Below are 17,260 nucleotides of genomic sequence, written 5' to 3'. Positions count from 1 at the left end.
GTGCTCTATGTTCACCATCACTGTGGATAACAGACAAATCTCACCTCTCTGCATAGCCAGAGTCCTCATCATTATTGCAGAGGTAATTGTGTTCTTTGTGTAAATACCCTTACCCTGTCATCAGTATTCTCGATGTGGAGATGCCGGCGTTGGACTGGGGTAAGGACAGTAAGAAGTCTCACAGCACCAGGTTAAAGTCCAACAGGTTTATTTGGTAGCAAATGCCATTAGCTTTCTGAGCGCTGCTCCTTCGTCAGATGGAGTGGAAATGTGCTCTCAAACAGAGAAACAAAATCAAGTTACAGAATACTGATTAGAATGCGAATCTCTACAGCCAACCAGGTCTTAAAGATACAGACAATGTGGGTGGAGGGAGCTACAACCAGGATATACAGTATCAGAATCAGGAACAGGCCATTTTAAGACGAGGATGAGGAGCAATGTCTTCACTCAGAGGGTGGTGAATCTTTGGATTTCTGTAACCAAAGGAGAAAATGCTGGAAAATCTCAGCAGGTCTGACAGCATCTGTAAGGAGAGAAAAGAGCTGACGTTTCAAATCCAGGTGACCTTTTGTCAAAGCTAAAAGGGATAGAAAGTGGGAGATATTTATACTGCAGGGGGAGGGAATGAAAGATGAGTCATAGCCACGGAAACCAGGGGAAAGGCTGCTAATGGCAGCCCATAGAGAGAATAAAGGGTGTAAATGGCCAAACGGCAGAGAAGCTGAAATCAGAGGGTAAACTGTGACAGATGGAGATGTGGGGGGAGGAGGAATGGGTGGGAAAGAGGTAAAATTGAGAAAAAGGGGAAGCAAAGGGGAGAAAAGGTAAAAAAAGGGGGGTAAAATAGGGAGACAGAGTGGGGGGAAAGAAAAATAAAGAAAGATAAAAAAATAAAAGACAACAGTTAAAATTTGCTAAAATGAAAACAAAGGGGTGGAGGCGGGGCCGAGCGAATCATCTGAAGTTGTTGAACTCGATGTTGAGGCCGGAAGGCTGCAATGTGCCCAGCCGGAAGATGAGATGTTGTTCCTCCAGTTTGCGTTGAGCTTCACTGGAACATTGCAGCAAGGACAGACCTGTGGGCATGGGGGCAGGATCGTGTGTTAAAATGGCAAATAACCGGAAGGTCAGGGCCCTGATTGCGCACAGACTGAAGGTGCTCAGCAAAGCGATCACCCAGTCTACGCTTGGTCTCTCTGATATAGAGGAGACCACATTGGGAGCAGCGAATGCAATAGACCAAATTGAAAGAGGTGCAAGTGAAACGCTGCTTAACCTGGAATGAGTGTTTTGGGCCTTGGATGGTGAACATAGAAGAGGTAAAGGGACAGGTGTTACACCTTCTGCGATTGCATGGGAAGGTGCCATGAGTGACGGGAGAGGTGTTGGGTACAGTGGAGGAGGAGACTAGGTTATCCCGGAGGGAACGGCCTCTGCGGAATGCTGACAGAGGGAGTGGAGAGGAGATGTAGAGAGTTGTTTTTCAAACTGGGGCCTGTGACCAGCGGTGTGCTTCAGGGATCAGTGCTGGGTCCACTGTTATTTGTCATTTATATTAATGATTTGGATGATAATATAGGGGGCATGGTTAGTAAGTTTGCAGATGACACCAGGATTGGTGGCATGGTGGACAGTGGGGAAGGTTATCTCCAATTGCAGCGGGATCTTGATCAATTGGGCCAGTGGGCTGATGAATGGCAGATGGAGTTTAATTTAGACAAATGCGAGCTGATGCATTTTAGTAGATTGAACCAGGGCAGGACTTACTCAGTTAATGGTAGGGCGTTGGGGAGAGTTACAGAACAAAGAGATTTAGGGTTACAGGTTCATAGCTCCTTGAAAGTGGAGTCACAGGTGGACAGAGTGGTGAAGAAGGCATTTGGCATGCTTGGTTTCATTGGTCAGAACGTTGAATACAGGAGTTGGGACGTCTTGTTGAAGTTGTACAAGACATTGGTAAGGCCACACTTGGAATACTGTGTGCAGTTCTGGTCACCCTATTATAGAAAGGATATTATTAAACTAGAAAGAGTGCAGAAAAGATTTACTAGGATGCTACTGGGACTTGATGGTTTGAGTTATAAGGAGAGGCTGAATAGACTGGGACTTTTTTCTCTGGAGCGTAGGAGGCTGAGGGGTGATCTTATAGAGGTCTATAAAATAATGAGGGGCATAGACAAGGTAGATAGTCAATATCTTTTCCCAAAGGTAGGGGAGTCTAAAACTAGAGGACATCGGTTTAAGGTGAGAGGGGAGAGATACAAAAGTGTCCAGAGGGGCAATTTTTTCACACAGGGTGTTGAGTGTCTGGAACAAGCTGCCAGAGGTAGTAGTAGAGGTGGGTACAATTTTATCTTTTAAAAAGCATTTAGATAGTTACATGGGTACGATGGGTATAGAGGGATATGGGCCAAATGAAGGCAATTGGGATTAGCTTAGGGTTTTGAAAAAAAAGGGCAGCATGGACAAGTTGGGCCGAAGGGCCTGTTTCCATGCTGTAAACCTCTATGACTCTATGACTCTCTTGTGTTTGGTGGTGGCATCACGCTGGAGTTGGTGAAAATGGCAGAGGATTGTGCTTTGCATGCGGAGGCTGGTGGGGTGAAATGTGAGAACAAGGGGGACTCTATCCTTGTTCTGGGAGGGAGGGGAGGGGGTGAGGGTCGTGGCGCAGGAGATGGACCGCACGCTGCTGAGGGCCCTGTCGACAACTGTAGGTGGGAAAAAGAAAAAGGAGCACATATTAGAAGCTTTGGAATTCTGTACCTGCTGGAAAAGCTGAATCGCTGAACATGTTTGAGACAGAAATCTATAGATACTAATGACATCAAGAATAGAGGTAACTAAATGTGTTGATGAAGGTAGGGCAGTTGATGTCATATACATGGATTTTAGTAAGGCGTTTGATAAGGTCCCCCATGGTCGGCTTATGATGAAAGTGAGGAGGTGTGGGATAGAGGGAAAGTTGGCCGATTGGATAGGTAACTGGCTGTCTGATCGAAGACAGAGGGTGGTGGTGGATGGAAAATTTTCGGATTGGAGGCAGGTTGCTAGCGGTGTGCCGCAGGGATCAGTGCTTGGTCCTCTGCTCTTTGTGATTTTTATTAATGACTTAGAGGAGGGGGCTGAAGGGTGGATCAGTAAATTTGCTGATGACACCAAGATTGGTGGAGTAGTGGATGTGGTGGAGGGCTGTTGTAGGCTGCAAAGAGAGATAGATAGGATGCAAAGCTGGGCTGAAAAATGGCAAATGGAGTTTAACCCTGATAAATGTGAGGTGATTCATTTTGGTAGGACTAATTTAAATGTGGATGACAGGGTCAAAGGTAGGGTTCTGAAGACTGTGGAGGAACAGAGAGATCTTGGGGTCCATATCCACAGATCTCTAAAGGTTGCCACCAAGTGGATAGAGCTGTGAAGAAGGCCTATAGTGTGTTAGCTTTTATTAACAGGGGGTTGGAGTTTAAGAGCCGTGGGGTTATGCTGCAACTGTACAGGAGCTTGGTGAGACCACATTTGGAATATTTTGTGCAGTTCTGGTCACCTCACTATAAGAAGGATGTGGAAGCACTGGGAAGAGTGCAGAGGAGATTTACCAGGATGCTGCCTGGTTTGGAGGGTAGGTCTTATGAGGAAAGGTTGAGGGAGCTAGGGCTGTTCTCTCTGGAGCGGAGGAGGCTGAGGGGAGACTTAATAGAGGTTTATAAAATGATGAAGGGGATAGATAGAGTGAACGTTCAAAGACTATTTCCTCAGGTGGATGGAGCTATTACAAGGGGGCATAACTATAGGGTTCGTGGTGGGAGATACAGGTAGGATATCGGAAGTAGGTTCTTTATGCAGAGAGTGGTTGGGGCGTGGAATGGACTGCCTGCAGTGATAGTGGAGTCAGACACTTTAGGAACATTTAAGCGGTTATTGGATAGGCACGTGGAGCACACCAGGATGATAGGGAGTGGGATAGCTTGATCTTGGTTTCAGATAAAGCTCGGCACAACATTGTGGGCCGAAGGGCCTGTTCTGTGCTGTACTGTTCTATGTTTTATGTTCTATCTGGTGAAAATGTGATGTTGAGATGGATGATCAACCATGATCTAACTGAATGGCGGAGCAGCTCAATGGGCTGAATGGCCTCCTGTTTCCTCTATGGTTAGAGCTCCTTTTAGATTGATTGCACTGAGTTAGCAATCACGCTCAGGAAGATATACAGATTAGGGAATATGCAGATTACAAATATACAGATTATATACAGATTTGGGAATGTGAGCGAGGAAAATAATCATATTGTCGCATTGGGAAAGCTTTTAAACAGCAACGAGTGAGTGTTTTCCCTGAGGATCACACTCTTCAATTCACTCAAGCTGCACATCAAGGAAAACCTCAATTACTTTGTGTTAATTAGTCTTCACTCACCACTGCTGTACTAAAATGTAATTCTTAGTCTTTCTGCTTGACTTATGAATTTTCTTAGTGTAGAGAGATTGGAGTAATTTTATAATATCTCTTTCCGCTGTTACAGAAAATGCCAGCAGAGGAAATCACATTTGAAACCCTGAAGAAAGCAATAGGTAAGACCCAGGACCTTCTGTTAAACCCAGCAGGAGATGAGATCCAGTAGCTCCCATTGAGGGTAAGGTGTTAGTCTGACGATGCCGTACGATATGGTATATACACTGTGGCTTGCCAAGGCCACCTGATGTAATGTAATGTATGATTGGCTCAAGTTATTCCAAATCACAAGAATGAATGTCAATTTGAAGTTTCCAAATGAAAATGCTCTGGTCAACAGTTCCAATGGCTGCTCATCGCCTCTTGCTTCATCACAAAACAGTTGATGGGACGGGATGCTGCAAAGGCCATGGGTCCTTCTCTTCCTAATCATTCATGGGATGTGGGCATCACTGGCTGAGCCAGTGTTTATTGCCCATCGCTGAGTAATAGAGTGCCTTTAGGAGGCATTTAAGAGTCAACCACGTTGCTGTGGGTCTGGAGTCACATGTAGGCCAGACCAAGTAAGGACGGCAGATTTCCTTCCCTCATGGACATGAGTGAACCAGATGGTTTTTACATAAATCAACAATGTTTTCATGATCATTATTAGACTTTTAATTGCAGATTTCAATTGAATTCAAATTTCACCATCTGCCGTGGTGGGATTCGGACCCTGGTCCCCATCCTAGCTACAACTGTAACACTACACTCTGCACCCTCTCCTTTCCTTCTCTATGAACGGTATGCTCTGTCTGTATAGCACACAGGAAACAATACTTTTCACTGTATCCTAATACATGTGACAATAATAAATCAAATCAAAGCATTACTCTGGGTCACTGGATTACTCATCCAATGATAATACCGTCACCCTCCCCAACAATATTCTGGCAATAGTACTGAAGACTTGTGCTCTAGAACTTACCACACCCCTTGCCAAGATTTTCCAGTCCAGGTACAACACTGGCCTCTACACAACAATGTGGAAAATTGCCCCGGTGTTTCCTGTACACAAAAAACACACAACTAAAACCTGGCTGACTACCACCCAGTCAGTCTACTCTCGCTCATTAGTAAAGTGATGGAAGGACTCCATCAACAGTGCTATAAAATGACACTTGTTTCGCACTAACCTGCTCACGGACGCTCAGTTTCAGTTCTACCAGGGCCACTGAGCTCCTGAACTCATTACAGCCTGGCATGAAACATGAACAAAAGAGTTGAATTCCAGAGGTGAGCTGTCGGTGACAGCTGTTGATGTGGCGCATTTGGATTTTCAAAAGGCATCTGATACAGTGCCACACAACAGACTAGCTCAAGGAATAAAAGGGAAAGTAGGCACTTGGATAAGAAGTTAGCTGAGTGCTGGGAACTAGAGAGTAGTGATAAATAGTTGGTTTTCAAATTGGAGGCAGATTTGTACTGGAATTTCCCAGGCGCGTTTGAGGACTCTGGGTCTGTACTCGATGGAGTTAGAAGGATAAGAGGGGGGGATCTCATTGAAACTTCCAGAATACTGAAAGGCCTGGATAGAGTGGACATGGAGAAGATGTTTCCGTTAGCAGGAGAGACGAGGATCCAAGGGCACGGCCTCAGAATAAATGGGAGGAAGGGCATCTGGTAGAGGTGACAGGGGGACTTCACTGGAGCATTCCGGGAGAAGTCGGCCCAGCAACATCTACTGAGAAATGGGAAGCGGAAGAACACCACCAGTGATAAACAGGAGGAAGAGTATCCGGTAGAAGTGGCTGAGGGACTTCACTCCCAAAGCTGTGGATCTCCACATTTCCCACTGAAGGCAAAGGTGGGAATGATTCCACGGCTCCAGGCTGCGTTCCTCCGAGTCCTCGATGAAGAAGGGAGAGGCATCGCCATGCACAGCTCCAACAGGAGATACCGCCTGGGGGCAGGGCCAGAAGGAGATTGAGCATGAACAGGAGGCTGAGGAGGAGAGATTCAGACAGCGGAGTTGACTCTCCACACCAAGAGTTCATCATCAAAGAGTGTCCGACTTACAGATGAGTGTCCGGAGACCTCGTACATCATGTTTGTAACTCCCTGTGTTAAGACCTGATACTACATGGGGTTGGAGGCTTCCTCCTGCCAGTGGCTGTGAGGGTAATGGCAGTGCTCAATTTCTTTTCCTCTGGGTCTTTCCAGGGATCAACAGGGGACCTGTGTGAGATCTCTCAGTCCACAACATGCCATTGCGTAAAGGAGGTCACCGATGCCCTTTACAGGAGGACCCATTATTGGATGAAGTTTGTTAGAACATAGAACATAGAAAAACTCCAGCACAAACAGGCCCTTCGGCCCTCAAGTTGTGCCGAACACATCCCTACCTTCTAGACCTACCTATAACCCTCCATCCTATTAAGCTCCATGTACTCATCCAGGAGTCTCTTAAAAGACCCTATTGAGTTCGCCTCCACCACCACTGACAGCAGCCGATTCCACTCGCCCACCACCCTCTGTGTGAAAAACTTACCCCCAACATCTCCCCTGTACCTACCCCCCGGCACCTTAAACCTGTGTCCTCTCGTAGCAGACATTTCCACCCTGGGAAAAAGCCTCTGAGAGTACACCCGATCTATGCCTCTCAACATCTTATACTCCTCTATTAGGTCTCCTCTCATCCTTCGTCTCTCCAAGGAGAAAAGACCGAGCTCCCTCAGCCTATCCTCATAAGGCATGCCACTCAATCCAGGCAACATCCTTGTAAATCTCCTCTGCACCCTTTCAATCTTTTCCACATCCTTCCTATAGTGAGGCGACCAGAACTGAGCACAGTACTCCAAGTGGGGTCTGACGAGGGTCTTATATAGCTGCATCATTATCTCCCGACTCCAAAACTCAATCCCTCGATTGATAAAGGCCAGCACACCATACGCCTTCTTAACCACTCCTCCACCGATTTCAGAGTCCTGTGGACCCGGACCCCAAGGTCCTTCTGATCCTCTACAGTACTAAGAGTCTTTCCCTTTATATTGTACTCCTTCATCCCATTTGACCTACCAAAATGGACCACGACGCATTTATCTGGGTTGAAGTCCATCTGCCACTTCTCCGCCCAGTCTTGCATCCTATCTATGTCCCTCTGTAACCTCTGACATCCCTCCAGACTATCCACAACCCCACCAACCTTCGTGTCGTCGGCAAACTTACCAACCCATCCCTCCGCTTCCTCATCCAGGTCATTTATGAAAATGACAAACAGCAAGGGTCCCAGAACAGATCCCTGGGGCACACCACTGGTGACCGACCTCCATTTAGAAAAAGATCCATCTATACCCACTCTCTGCCTCCTTTGGGCAAGCCAGTTCTGGATCCACAGGGCAGCAGCCCCTTGGATCCCATGCCCTCTCACTATTTCTAGAAGCCTTGCATGGGGGACCTTATCGAACGCCTTGCTAAAATCCATATAAACCACATCTACCGCTTTCCCTTCGTCAATGTGTTTAGTCACATTTTCGAAGAACTCCACCAGGCTCGTAAGGCACGATCTGCCCTTGACAAAGCCATGCTGAGTATTCTTGAGCATAGTAAACCTCTCTAAATGCTCATATATCCTGTCCTTCAGGATCTTCTCCATCAGTTTACCAACCACTGAGGTTAGACTCACCAGTCGGTAATTACCTGGGCTATCCCTATTCCCCTTCTTGAAAATAGGAACCACATCCGCAATCCTCCAATCCTCCGGCACCTCTCCCGTCTCCATCGACGACGCAAAGATCATCGCCAGAGGCTCTGCAATCTCTTCCCTCGCCCCCCACAGTAACCTGGGGTACATCCCATCTGGACCCGGCGACTTATCTATCTTGATGCCATTCAAAGATTCCAGCACAACCTCTTTCTTAAATCCACATACTCAATCTTTTCAGTCCACCGCAAGCCCGCAGTACATCCACCCAGGTCCTTCTCCTCTGTGAAAACCAAGGCAAAATACTCATTGAGCACCTCTGCCATTTCTACTGGTTCCGTACAGACTTTCCCGCCTTCACCTTTTATAGGCCCTATTCCTTCACGTCTCATCCTTTTACTCTTCACATATTTATGGAACGCCTTAGGGTTCTCCTTAATCCTACCTGCCAGGGCCTTCTCGTGACCCCTTCTGGCTCTCCTAATTTCCTTCTTTAGTCCCTTCCTACAAGCCGTATACTCTTCTAAATCCCTATCTTCGCCAAGTTCTCTGAGCCTTTTGTACGCTTTCCTTTTCTTCTCGACTAGGTCCCGCACAGCTTTCATGCACCACGGACGAGGATGCCAGGCTGTGAGATTCACTGGCTTTCCCACCATTTCAGGCTTTCCCAGAGTGCAGGGACCAAAGACTGCACCCATGTGGCTATATGGGCTCCAAGGTTGCAGTGCCCAATGTATATTCACTGCATAGGTTACCATTCCATCAATGTACAACCTGTGTGTGACCATCGCAAGCACGTTTTCCCCTGCAATGGCAGCATCGTGGCACAGTGGTTGGCACTGTGGCCTTACAGTGTCAGAGTAAGGTGCTGTGTCAGAGAGTTTGTGTAGATTCGATGGCCGAATGGCCTCATTCTGCATTGTGGGGTCTCGGTGTGCACGTTACCTTGGGAGTTGCTATGACTCCTACTTCCTCTGTCACTCCCAGTTGCTTAGGATTTTCAAGGGTCCCAAACACATCCAATCTGCAGAGTTTCCTTCCCTCCCTGATCACCAACCCTGCAGAGTTCCACCCTTTTTTCACTGCAAAGACAGGGGCTGAGGGGAGACCTGAAAGAGGTCTCAAAAATTATGAGAGGCACAGACAGGGTGGAGAGTCAGAAGCTTTTTCCCAGGGTGGAAGTGTGAATTACAAGGGGGCACAGGTTCAAGGTGTGAGGGGGTAAGTTTAAGGGAGATGTGCGGGGGAAGTTTTTCACACAGAGAGTGGTGGGTGCCTGGAACACGCTGCCAGAGGAGGTGGTGGAAGCAGGCACATTAGCAACATTTAAGAGGCATCTGGATGGGTCGATGAATAGGGAGGGAATAGAGGGATACGGACTGAGTAAGGGCAGAAGGTTTCTTTTATTGGTTAGGACATCATGATCGGCACAGGCTTGGAGGGCCAAAGGGTTTGTGCTGTACTTTTCTTTATTCTTTGTTTCCTCCCCCCATCCCTGTGGATCTCCCTCCTGTAATTGCCCCAAACCCACTCAGGCCCCACATCTTTGGCGCTGCCCTATGGGCACTGCCTGGCCCTGCCCCTGACCACCCCCAGGGGCTTCAATGGCCTTCGACCCCCCCCCCCTCCCCCCACCATCCCCAGCGAGGTCATCACGTCTGGTCTCCGGTGGTGCAGAGCAACTGTGATTCTCACCAGTCGGAAGATCGATTGATGTGGGGGTTAATGCAAGTCAGGCCAGATCTTCGTGAAGCCAGTTTCTCCGGCAGAACAGGTCCGGCGCCTTTCACCTCTCACCCAATCTTCCCACCTCACCTTGCTGAACTACAGATGGGACGAGGTTGTAAGATTGTGCCTGTGGTCCCTGCGGAGCCACCCAGCTCCATCCTCTTGCGAGGCTCTTAAAGCTAAGGCATAGAGGCATCTCTCTGGGATAGGAATGTTCACTTTCATGGTGGTGTACTGTTAGTTGTAGATAAGATATTCATGAACAAAAGTCCAGTCCTTTACTGTTCCTGTACATCTGGCCATTCATCCAAGACTAAGTGACTCACTGATCCTCAGGAAATCCTGATGGGCGGCACGGTGGCACCGTGGGTTAGCCAGGTTCAATTCCCTGTCTGTGTGGAGTCTGTACGTTCTCCCCGTGTCTGAGTGGGTTTCCTCCGGGTGCTCCGGTTTCCTCCCACAGTCTGAAAGACGTGCTGGTTACGGTGCATTGGCCGTGCTAAATTCTCCCTCAGTGTAACCCAAACAGGTGCCGGAACGTGGCAACTAGGGGATTTTCACAGTAACTTCATTGCAGTGTTAATGTAAACCTACTTGTGACACTAATAAATGAACTTAAACTTAAACAAAAAATCCTGCCACTCACTGAAATTGAAGGATGGTGCCATTTCTGCTTCGGTTGGTCATAGGGACGTTTAAAAAAAAGTAAAAGTTTGTTTATTAGCCACAAGTAAGGCTTACATTAACACTGCAATGAAGTTACTGTGAAAATCCCCTCGTCGCCACACTCTGGTGCCTGTTCGGGTCAATCCACCTAACCAGCACATCTTTCAGAATGTGGAAGGAAACCGGAGCATCTGGAGGAAACCCACACAGACACGGGGAGAATGTGCAAACTCCACACAGGCAGTGACCCAAGCTGGGAATCAAACCCAGGTCCCTGGTGCTGTGAGGCAGCTAACCACTGTGCCACCATGCTGCCCCTAAAAAAACGACATTGGATCCACTGGGGCTCAAACTCAGGACCTTCTGCGTGTAAAGCAGACGTGATAGAGGCATACAAGATGATCAGAGGATTAGATAGGGTGGATAGTGAGAGCCTTTTTCCTCGGATGGTGTTGGCTAGCACGAGGGGGCATAGCTTTAAATTGAGGGGTGAGAGATATAGGACAGATGTTCAAGGTAGGTTCCTTACTCAGAGAGTAGTAAGGGCGTGGAATGCCCTGCCTGCAGCAGTAGTGGACTCGTCAACGTTAAGAGCGTTCAAATGGTTATTGGATAAACATATGGATGATATTGGAATAGTGTAGATTAGAGGGGCTTTAGATTGGTGCCATTGGTCGGCGCAACGTCGAGGGCCGAAGGGCCTGTACTGCCCTGTAATGTTCTATGTTCTATGTGATGACCACTACACTATGGAACCTGATATCTAGCTAATGATATGTACAAGTGGATAAAGCAATATAATAGTAAGCTGCTTCGAGTATCTGTACGCAATTGTTTCACTGATGTTGCAGCTTTCTCCTGCTAAACCATGAGAAATCATGGGCAGTGAGGGGCCTGAAGGTTGTCTTCAAGATTTGATAAAACTCAAAGACAGTGTGCAAAGGAACCTGTCAATAAAATGTTTAAAATAGTTAAAAAGCGAAAAGCTCCGCACTTTCAGGTGACTACTACCTTGTGGGGAACACCCGATGTCCAATTGCAGACATAAGCCAATGGAACTGAGACAGAAATGATGGAGAATTAGTCACACAATATCATTACCCACTCGTGTGCACGCACACAACAAAAGTAGTGAGGCTCTTGTTATCTGTATGAAATGATGCGTAAAATTTGGACTGGTTCCCAAGTGAGTCGGTACCTTCCTGAGACATCCGACAATACTCCCTGCCTCTGCTGGACAGAAAATCTAAGCCTCCAACTCTTCTAGATTGATCTGGTCCCAACTGCCCCTGAACCAGAAATCCCTGCTCGAGGTCAACAGAACTTTTGCTCGTCCATCAAATTATCCGTTCTGCCCGTGACGATTCCTGCATCAGGCAGGACCGGAAGATTTTGGCCACTTTGGCCTGGTTTTTGTGAATTTGCCTCTGATAGTCTGTCTTTGTTGGTCAGTAGATGGTGGTGCCATGGAGGAGCAGGAGAGAGAGAGACGGCGACAGGTGGTGGAAAAGTTTCAGAAAGCTCCATTTGAAGAGATAGCAGCCCACTGTGGAGCAAGGGTAAGACATGCAGTTTAGAAATGTGTGAACAGATTAACAAATCACAATATCCTTCCATGAAGAGAAAGTCTGTGATAGGACATGGAATGGTAAAATATAGCTGTGGGCTGAGATACATAGAAACATATAAGATAGGAGCAGGAGGAGGCCATTCGGCCCTTCGAGCCTGCTTCACCATTCATTACGATCATGGCTAATCGTCCAACTCAATAGCCTAATCCTGCTTTTTCCCCATAACCTTTGATCCCATTCGCCCCAAGTGCTATATCCAGCCGCCTCTTGAATAATTCAATGTTTTGGCATCAACTACTTCCTGTGGTAATGAATACAAAAGTGTCCAGAGGGAAAGAAATTTCGCACAGAGGGTAGTGAGTGTCTGGAACAAGCTGCCAGAGGTAGTAGTAGAGGCGGGTACAATTTTGTCTTTTAAAAAGCATTTAGACAGTTACATGGGTAAGATGGGTATTAGAACATAAGAAATAGGAGCAGGAGTAGGCTATCTAGCCCCTCGAGCCTGCCCCGCCATTCAACAAGATCATGGTTGATCTGAAGCGAATCAGTTCCACATACCCGCAAATAAGTTCCACTTACCCGCCTGCTCCCCATATCCCCTAATTCCCTTAGCGATCAGAAAACTATCTACCCGTGATTTAAACATATTCAACGAGGAAGCCTCCACCGCTTCAATGGGCAGAGAATTCCAGAGATTCACTACCCTCAGAGAGAAGAAGTCCCCCCTCAACTCTGTTCTGAACCGGCCGCCACTTATTTTGAGGCTGTGCCCTCTAGTTCTGGTTTCCCTTCTAAGTGGAAAGAATCTCTCTACCTCTACCCTATCCAGCCCCTTCATTATCTTATATGTCTCTATAAGATCACCCCTCAGCCTTCTAAACTCCAACGAGTACAGACCCAATCTGTTCAATCTCTCCTCATAAGCTACACCCCTCATCTCCGGTATCAACCTGGTGAACCTTCTCTGCACTCCCTCCAAGGTCAATATATCCTTTCGCAAATAAGGGGACCAAAACTGCACACAGTACTCCAGTTGCGGCCTCACCAGTGCCTTGTACAGTTGCAGCAAGACCTCCCTGCTTTTATATTCTATCCCCCTCGCGATAAAGGCCAACATTCCATTCGCCTTCTTGATCACCTGCTGCACCTGCAGACTGAGTTTTTGCGATTTGTGCACAAGGACCCCCAGGTCTCTCTGCACAGTAGCATGGTGTAATTTTTCTCCATTTAAATAATATGCCAATTTACTATTATTTCTTCTAAAGTGGATAACCTCACATTTGCCAACGTTATATTCCATCTGCCAGATCCTCGCCCACTCGCTCAGCCTATCCAAATCTCTCTGCAGACTTTCCGTGTCCTCCACCCAATTCACTTTCCCACTCATCTTCGTGTCATCAGCAAACTTGAATACCCTAGATTCAGTCCCCTCCTCCAGATCATCTATGTAAATGGTAAACAGTTGAGGCCCCAGCTCCGATCCCTGCGGCACACCACTGGTCACCAACTGCCAACCAGAAAAGCACCCATTTATTCCAACTCTCTGCTTCCTGTTAGATAGCCAATCCCCAATCCATGCCAACACCTTACCCCCAACTCCGTGTACCCCAATCTTCTGCAGCAACCTTTTGTGAGGCACCTTATCGAATGCCTTCTGGAAATCCAAAAACACCACATCCACCGGTTCCCCTCTGTCAACCGCACTCGTCACATCTTCATATAAATCCAGTAAATTTGTCAAACACGACTTTCCCTTCATGAATCCATGCTGCGTCTGCTTGATCGAACCATTCTTATCCAGGTGCTCTGCTATTTCCTCTTTAATGATGGATTCCAGCATTTTCCCAACTACAGATGTTAAGCTAACCGGCCTGTAGTTACCCACCTTTTGTCTACTTCCTTTTTTAAACAGCGGTGTAACATTAGCCGTTTTCCAATCAGCCGGCACTACCCCAGAGTCCAGTGAATTTTGATAAATAACCACTAACGCATCCACTATTACCTCTGACATTTCTTTCAGTTCCTTTCAGTATCGAGGGATATGAGCCAAATGCGGGCAATTGGGATTAGTTTAGTGGTTAAAAAAAAGGGCAGCATGGGCAAGTTGGGCCGAAGGGCCTGTTTCCATGCTGTAAACCTGACTCTATGACTCTATTAATGAACAAAATCATTTGGGCCTGAGGCAGTTCATCACCAAAAATCACTTAAAGGTGGAAAAATGATCAAAGTGATTGGTGGGTCGTTATTCACCACAAAATGTTTCAAACATTTCTGGCCGGCTCAACTGGGACACAAAGAAATATAACAAAATTTGCAACACAGAACCAGGCCATTCAACCTAAATAGTCCGTGTCAAACTTTACCCTCACATCAAACAAAATCTGAAGCACATTTACCCACCTTATTCCCACATCCCTTCAAACACCTTTTTTTTCCTCCATCCCCTCTCCAATCTCATCTCGAAAGTTCACATTGTTTCTTCCTCAACCACTCACCCTGGAAATGAAACCCACAGCCTCACAGCTCTCTGTGAAGAAGTTTCTCCTGCTCTCTGTATGAACTCCCTGATATTTAGTCTTGTATCTGTGATGCCTTGCCCTTGAGACCTTCAACAACTGGAAACAGTCAGCTTCTACCTACCTAGTAATTTTCACATGTCTGCCCTGTGATTGTTCTGACAAAAATAAACTTGATCTTTCTTCATATTTGTATTTCTTCAACCCTTATAGCATCTTAGTGATCCTAGAACAAAGAACAAAGAACAGGAACAGACCCTTCGGTTCTCCAAGCCTGTGCCGATCATGATGCCTGCCTAAACTAAAACCATACGCACTTACGGATTCTGTATCCTTCCATTCCCATCCTATTCATGTATTCGTCTAATTGCCCCTTAAATGCTGCTGTCGTACCTGCTCCCACCACCTCCCCGGACAGCGCGTTCCAGCCATTCACCATCCTCGGTGTAAAAAACTTGCCTCGCACATCTCCTCTAAACTTCGACACAAAAATGACTGGACTTGCAGATAGTGAGGAACATTGTCAGAGGCTACAGAAGGATATAGATAGGCTGGAAATTTGGGCAAAGAAATGGCGATGGAGTTCAATCCAGATAAATGCGAAGTGATGCATTTTGGTAGGACTAGCGTAGGGGGGAGCTACACGATAAATGGCAGAACCATAAAGGGTGTAGATACGCAGAGGGACCTGGGTGTGCAAGTCCACAGATCCTTGAAGGTGTCGCCACAGGTGGAGAAGGTAGTGAATAAGGCATATGGCATGCTTGCCTTTATAGGACGGGGCATAGAGTATAAAAGTTGGGGTCTGATGTTGCAGTTGTATCGAACGTTGGTTCGGCCGCATTTGGAATACTGCGTCCAGTTCTGGTCGCCACACTACCAGAAGGACGTGGAGGCTTTGGAGAGAATGCAGAGGAGGTTTACCAGGATGTTGCCTGGTATGGAAGGGCTTAGTTATGAGGAGAGATTGGGTAAACTGGGGTTGTTCTCACTGGAAAGACGGAGGATGAGGGGTGACCTAATAGAGGTGTATAAAATTATGAAAGGCACAGATAGGGTGAACGGTGGGAGGCTTTTTCCCAGGTCGGTGGTGACGTTCACGAGGGGTCATAGGTTCAAGGTGAGGGGGGGGAGGTTTAACACGGATATCAGAAGGACGTATTTTACACAGAGGGTGGTGGGGGCCTGGAATGCACTGCCAGGCAAGGTGGTGGAGGCGGACACACTGGGAACGTTTAAGACTTATCTAGATAGCCATATGAACGGAGTGGGAATGGAGGGATACAAAAGAATGGTCTAGTTTGGACCAGGGAGCGGTGCGGGCTTGGAGGGCCGAAGGGCCTGTTCCTGTGCTGTATTGTTCTTTGTTCTTTTTTCTTTGTTCTTTGTTCTTTTCCCCACGCACCTTAAACCTATGTCCCCTAGTACTTGACTTTTCTACCCTAGGAAAGAACATCTGACTATCCACTCTGTCCATGCCACTCATAATCTTGTAGATTTCTATCAGGTCGCCCCTCAACCTCCATCGTTCCAGTGAGAACAAATCGAGTTTATCCAACCTCTCCTCATAGCTAATACCCTCCAGACCAGGCAGCATCCTGGTAAACCTCTTCTGTACCCTCTCCAAAGCCTCCACATCCTTCTGGTAGTGTGGTGACCAGAATTGTACACAATATTCTAAATGAGGCCGAACTAAGTTTCTGTACAGTTGCAACATGACTTGCCAATTTTTATACTCAATGCCCTGACCGATGAAGGCGAGCATGCTGTATGCCTTCTTGACTACCTTCTCCACCTATGTTGCCACTTTCAGCGAGCAGCGGACATGTACACCCAGATCTCTCTGCCTGTGATGTATCCTCTCTAAATCTTCAATATTAGAACATAGAACATAGAACAGTACAGCACAGAACAGGCCCTTCGGCCCACGATGTTGTGCCGAGCTTTATCTGAAACCAAGATCAAGCTATCCCACTCCCTATCATCCTGGTGTGCTCCATGTGCCTATGCAATAACCGCTTAAATGTTCCTAAAGTGTCTGACTCCACTATCACTGCAGGCAGTCCATTCCACACCCCAACCACTCTCTGAGTAAAGAACCTACCTCTGATATCCTTCCTATAAAGAACAAAGAACAAAGAACAGTACAGCACAGGAAACAGGCCCTTCGGCCCTCCAAGCCTGTGCCGCTCCTTGGTCCAACTAGACCAATCGTTTGTATCCCTCCATTCCCAGGCTGCTCATGTGACTATCCAGGTAAGTCTTAAACGATGTCAGCGTGCCTGCCTCCACCACTCTACTTGGCAGCGCATTCCAGGCCCCCACCACCCTCTGTGTAAAAAACGTCCCTCTGATGTCTGAGTTATACTTCGCCCCTCTCAGCTTGAGCCCGTGACCCCTCGTGATCGTCACCTCCGACCTGGGAAAAAGCTTCCCACTGTTCACCCTATCTATACCCTTCATAATCTTGTATACCTCTATTAGATCTCCCCTCATTCTCCGTCTTTCCAAGGAGAACAACCCCAGTCTACCCAATCTCTCCTCATAGCTAAGACCCTCCATACCAGGCAACATCCTGGTAAACCTTCTCTGCACTCTCTCCAATGCCTCCACGTCCTTCTGGTAGTGCGGCGACCAGAACTGGA

The 17,260-nt window shown here is 47.2% G+C and overlaps 1 protein-coding gene across 1 annotated transcript in view; it reads left to right on the top strand.

The window, feature by feature from the left end:
- The window catches only part of LOC144504252 (protein EFR3 homolog B-like), a 156,408-nt gene that overhangs the window by 130,079 nt on the left and 9,069 nt on the right, over nt 1–17,260 (top strand). Inside the window, exons 18-19 of the mRNA XM_078229338.1 lie at nt 4,523–4,571; nt 11,981–12,087. Of these exons, the coding sequence (XP_078085464.1) occupies nt 4,523–4,571; nt 11,981–12,087 (156 nt within the window). The remainder of the gene's footprint in view (nt 1–4,522; nt 4,572–11,980; nt 12,088–17,260) is intronic.

The sequence above is a fragment of the Mustelus asterias genome, chromosome 15 (genome assembly GCF_964213995.1).
Source record: "Mustelus asterias chromosome 15, sMusAst1.hap1.1, whole genome shotgun sequence".
In the NCBI taxonomy this organism is placed as follows: domain Eukaryota; kingdom Metazoa; phylum Chordata; class Chondrichthyes; order Carcharhiniformes; family Triakidae; genus Mustelus; species Mustelus asterias.
This window is presented reverse-complemented; position numbering and strand designations above follow the sequence as displayed.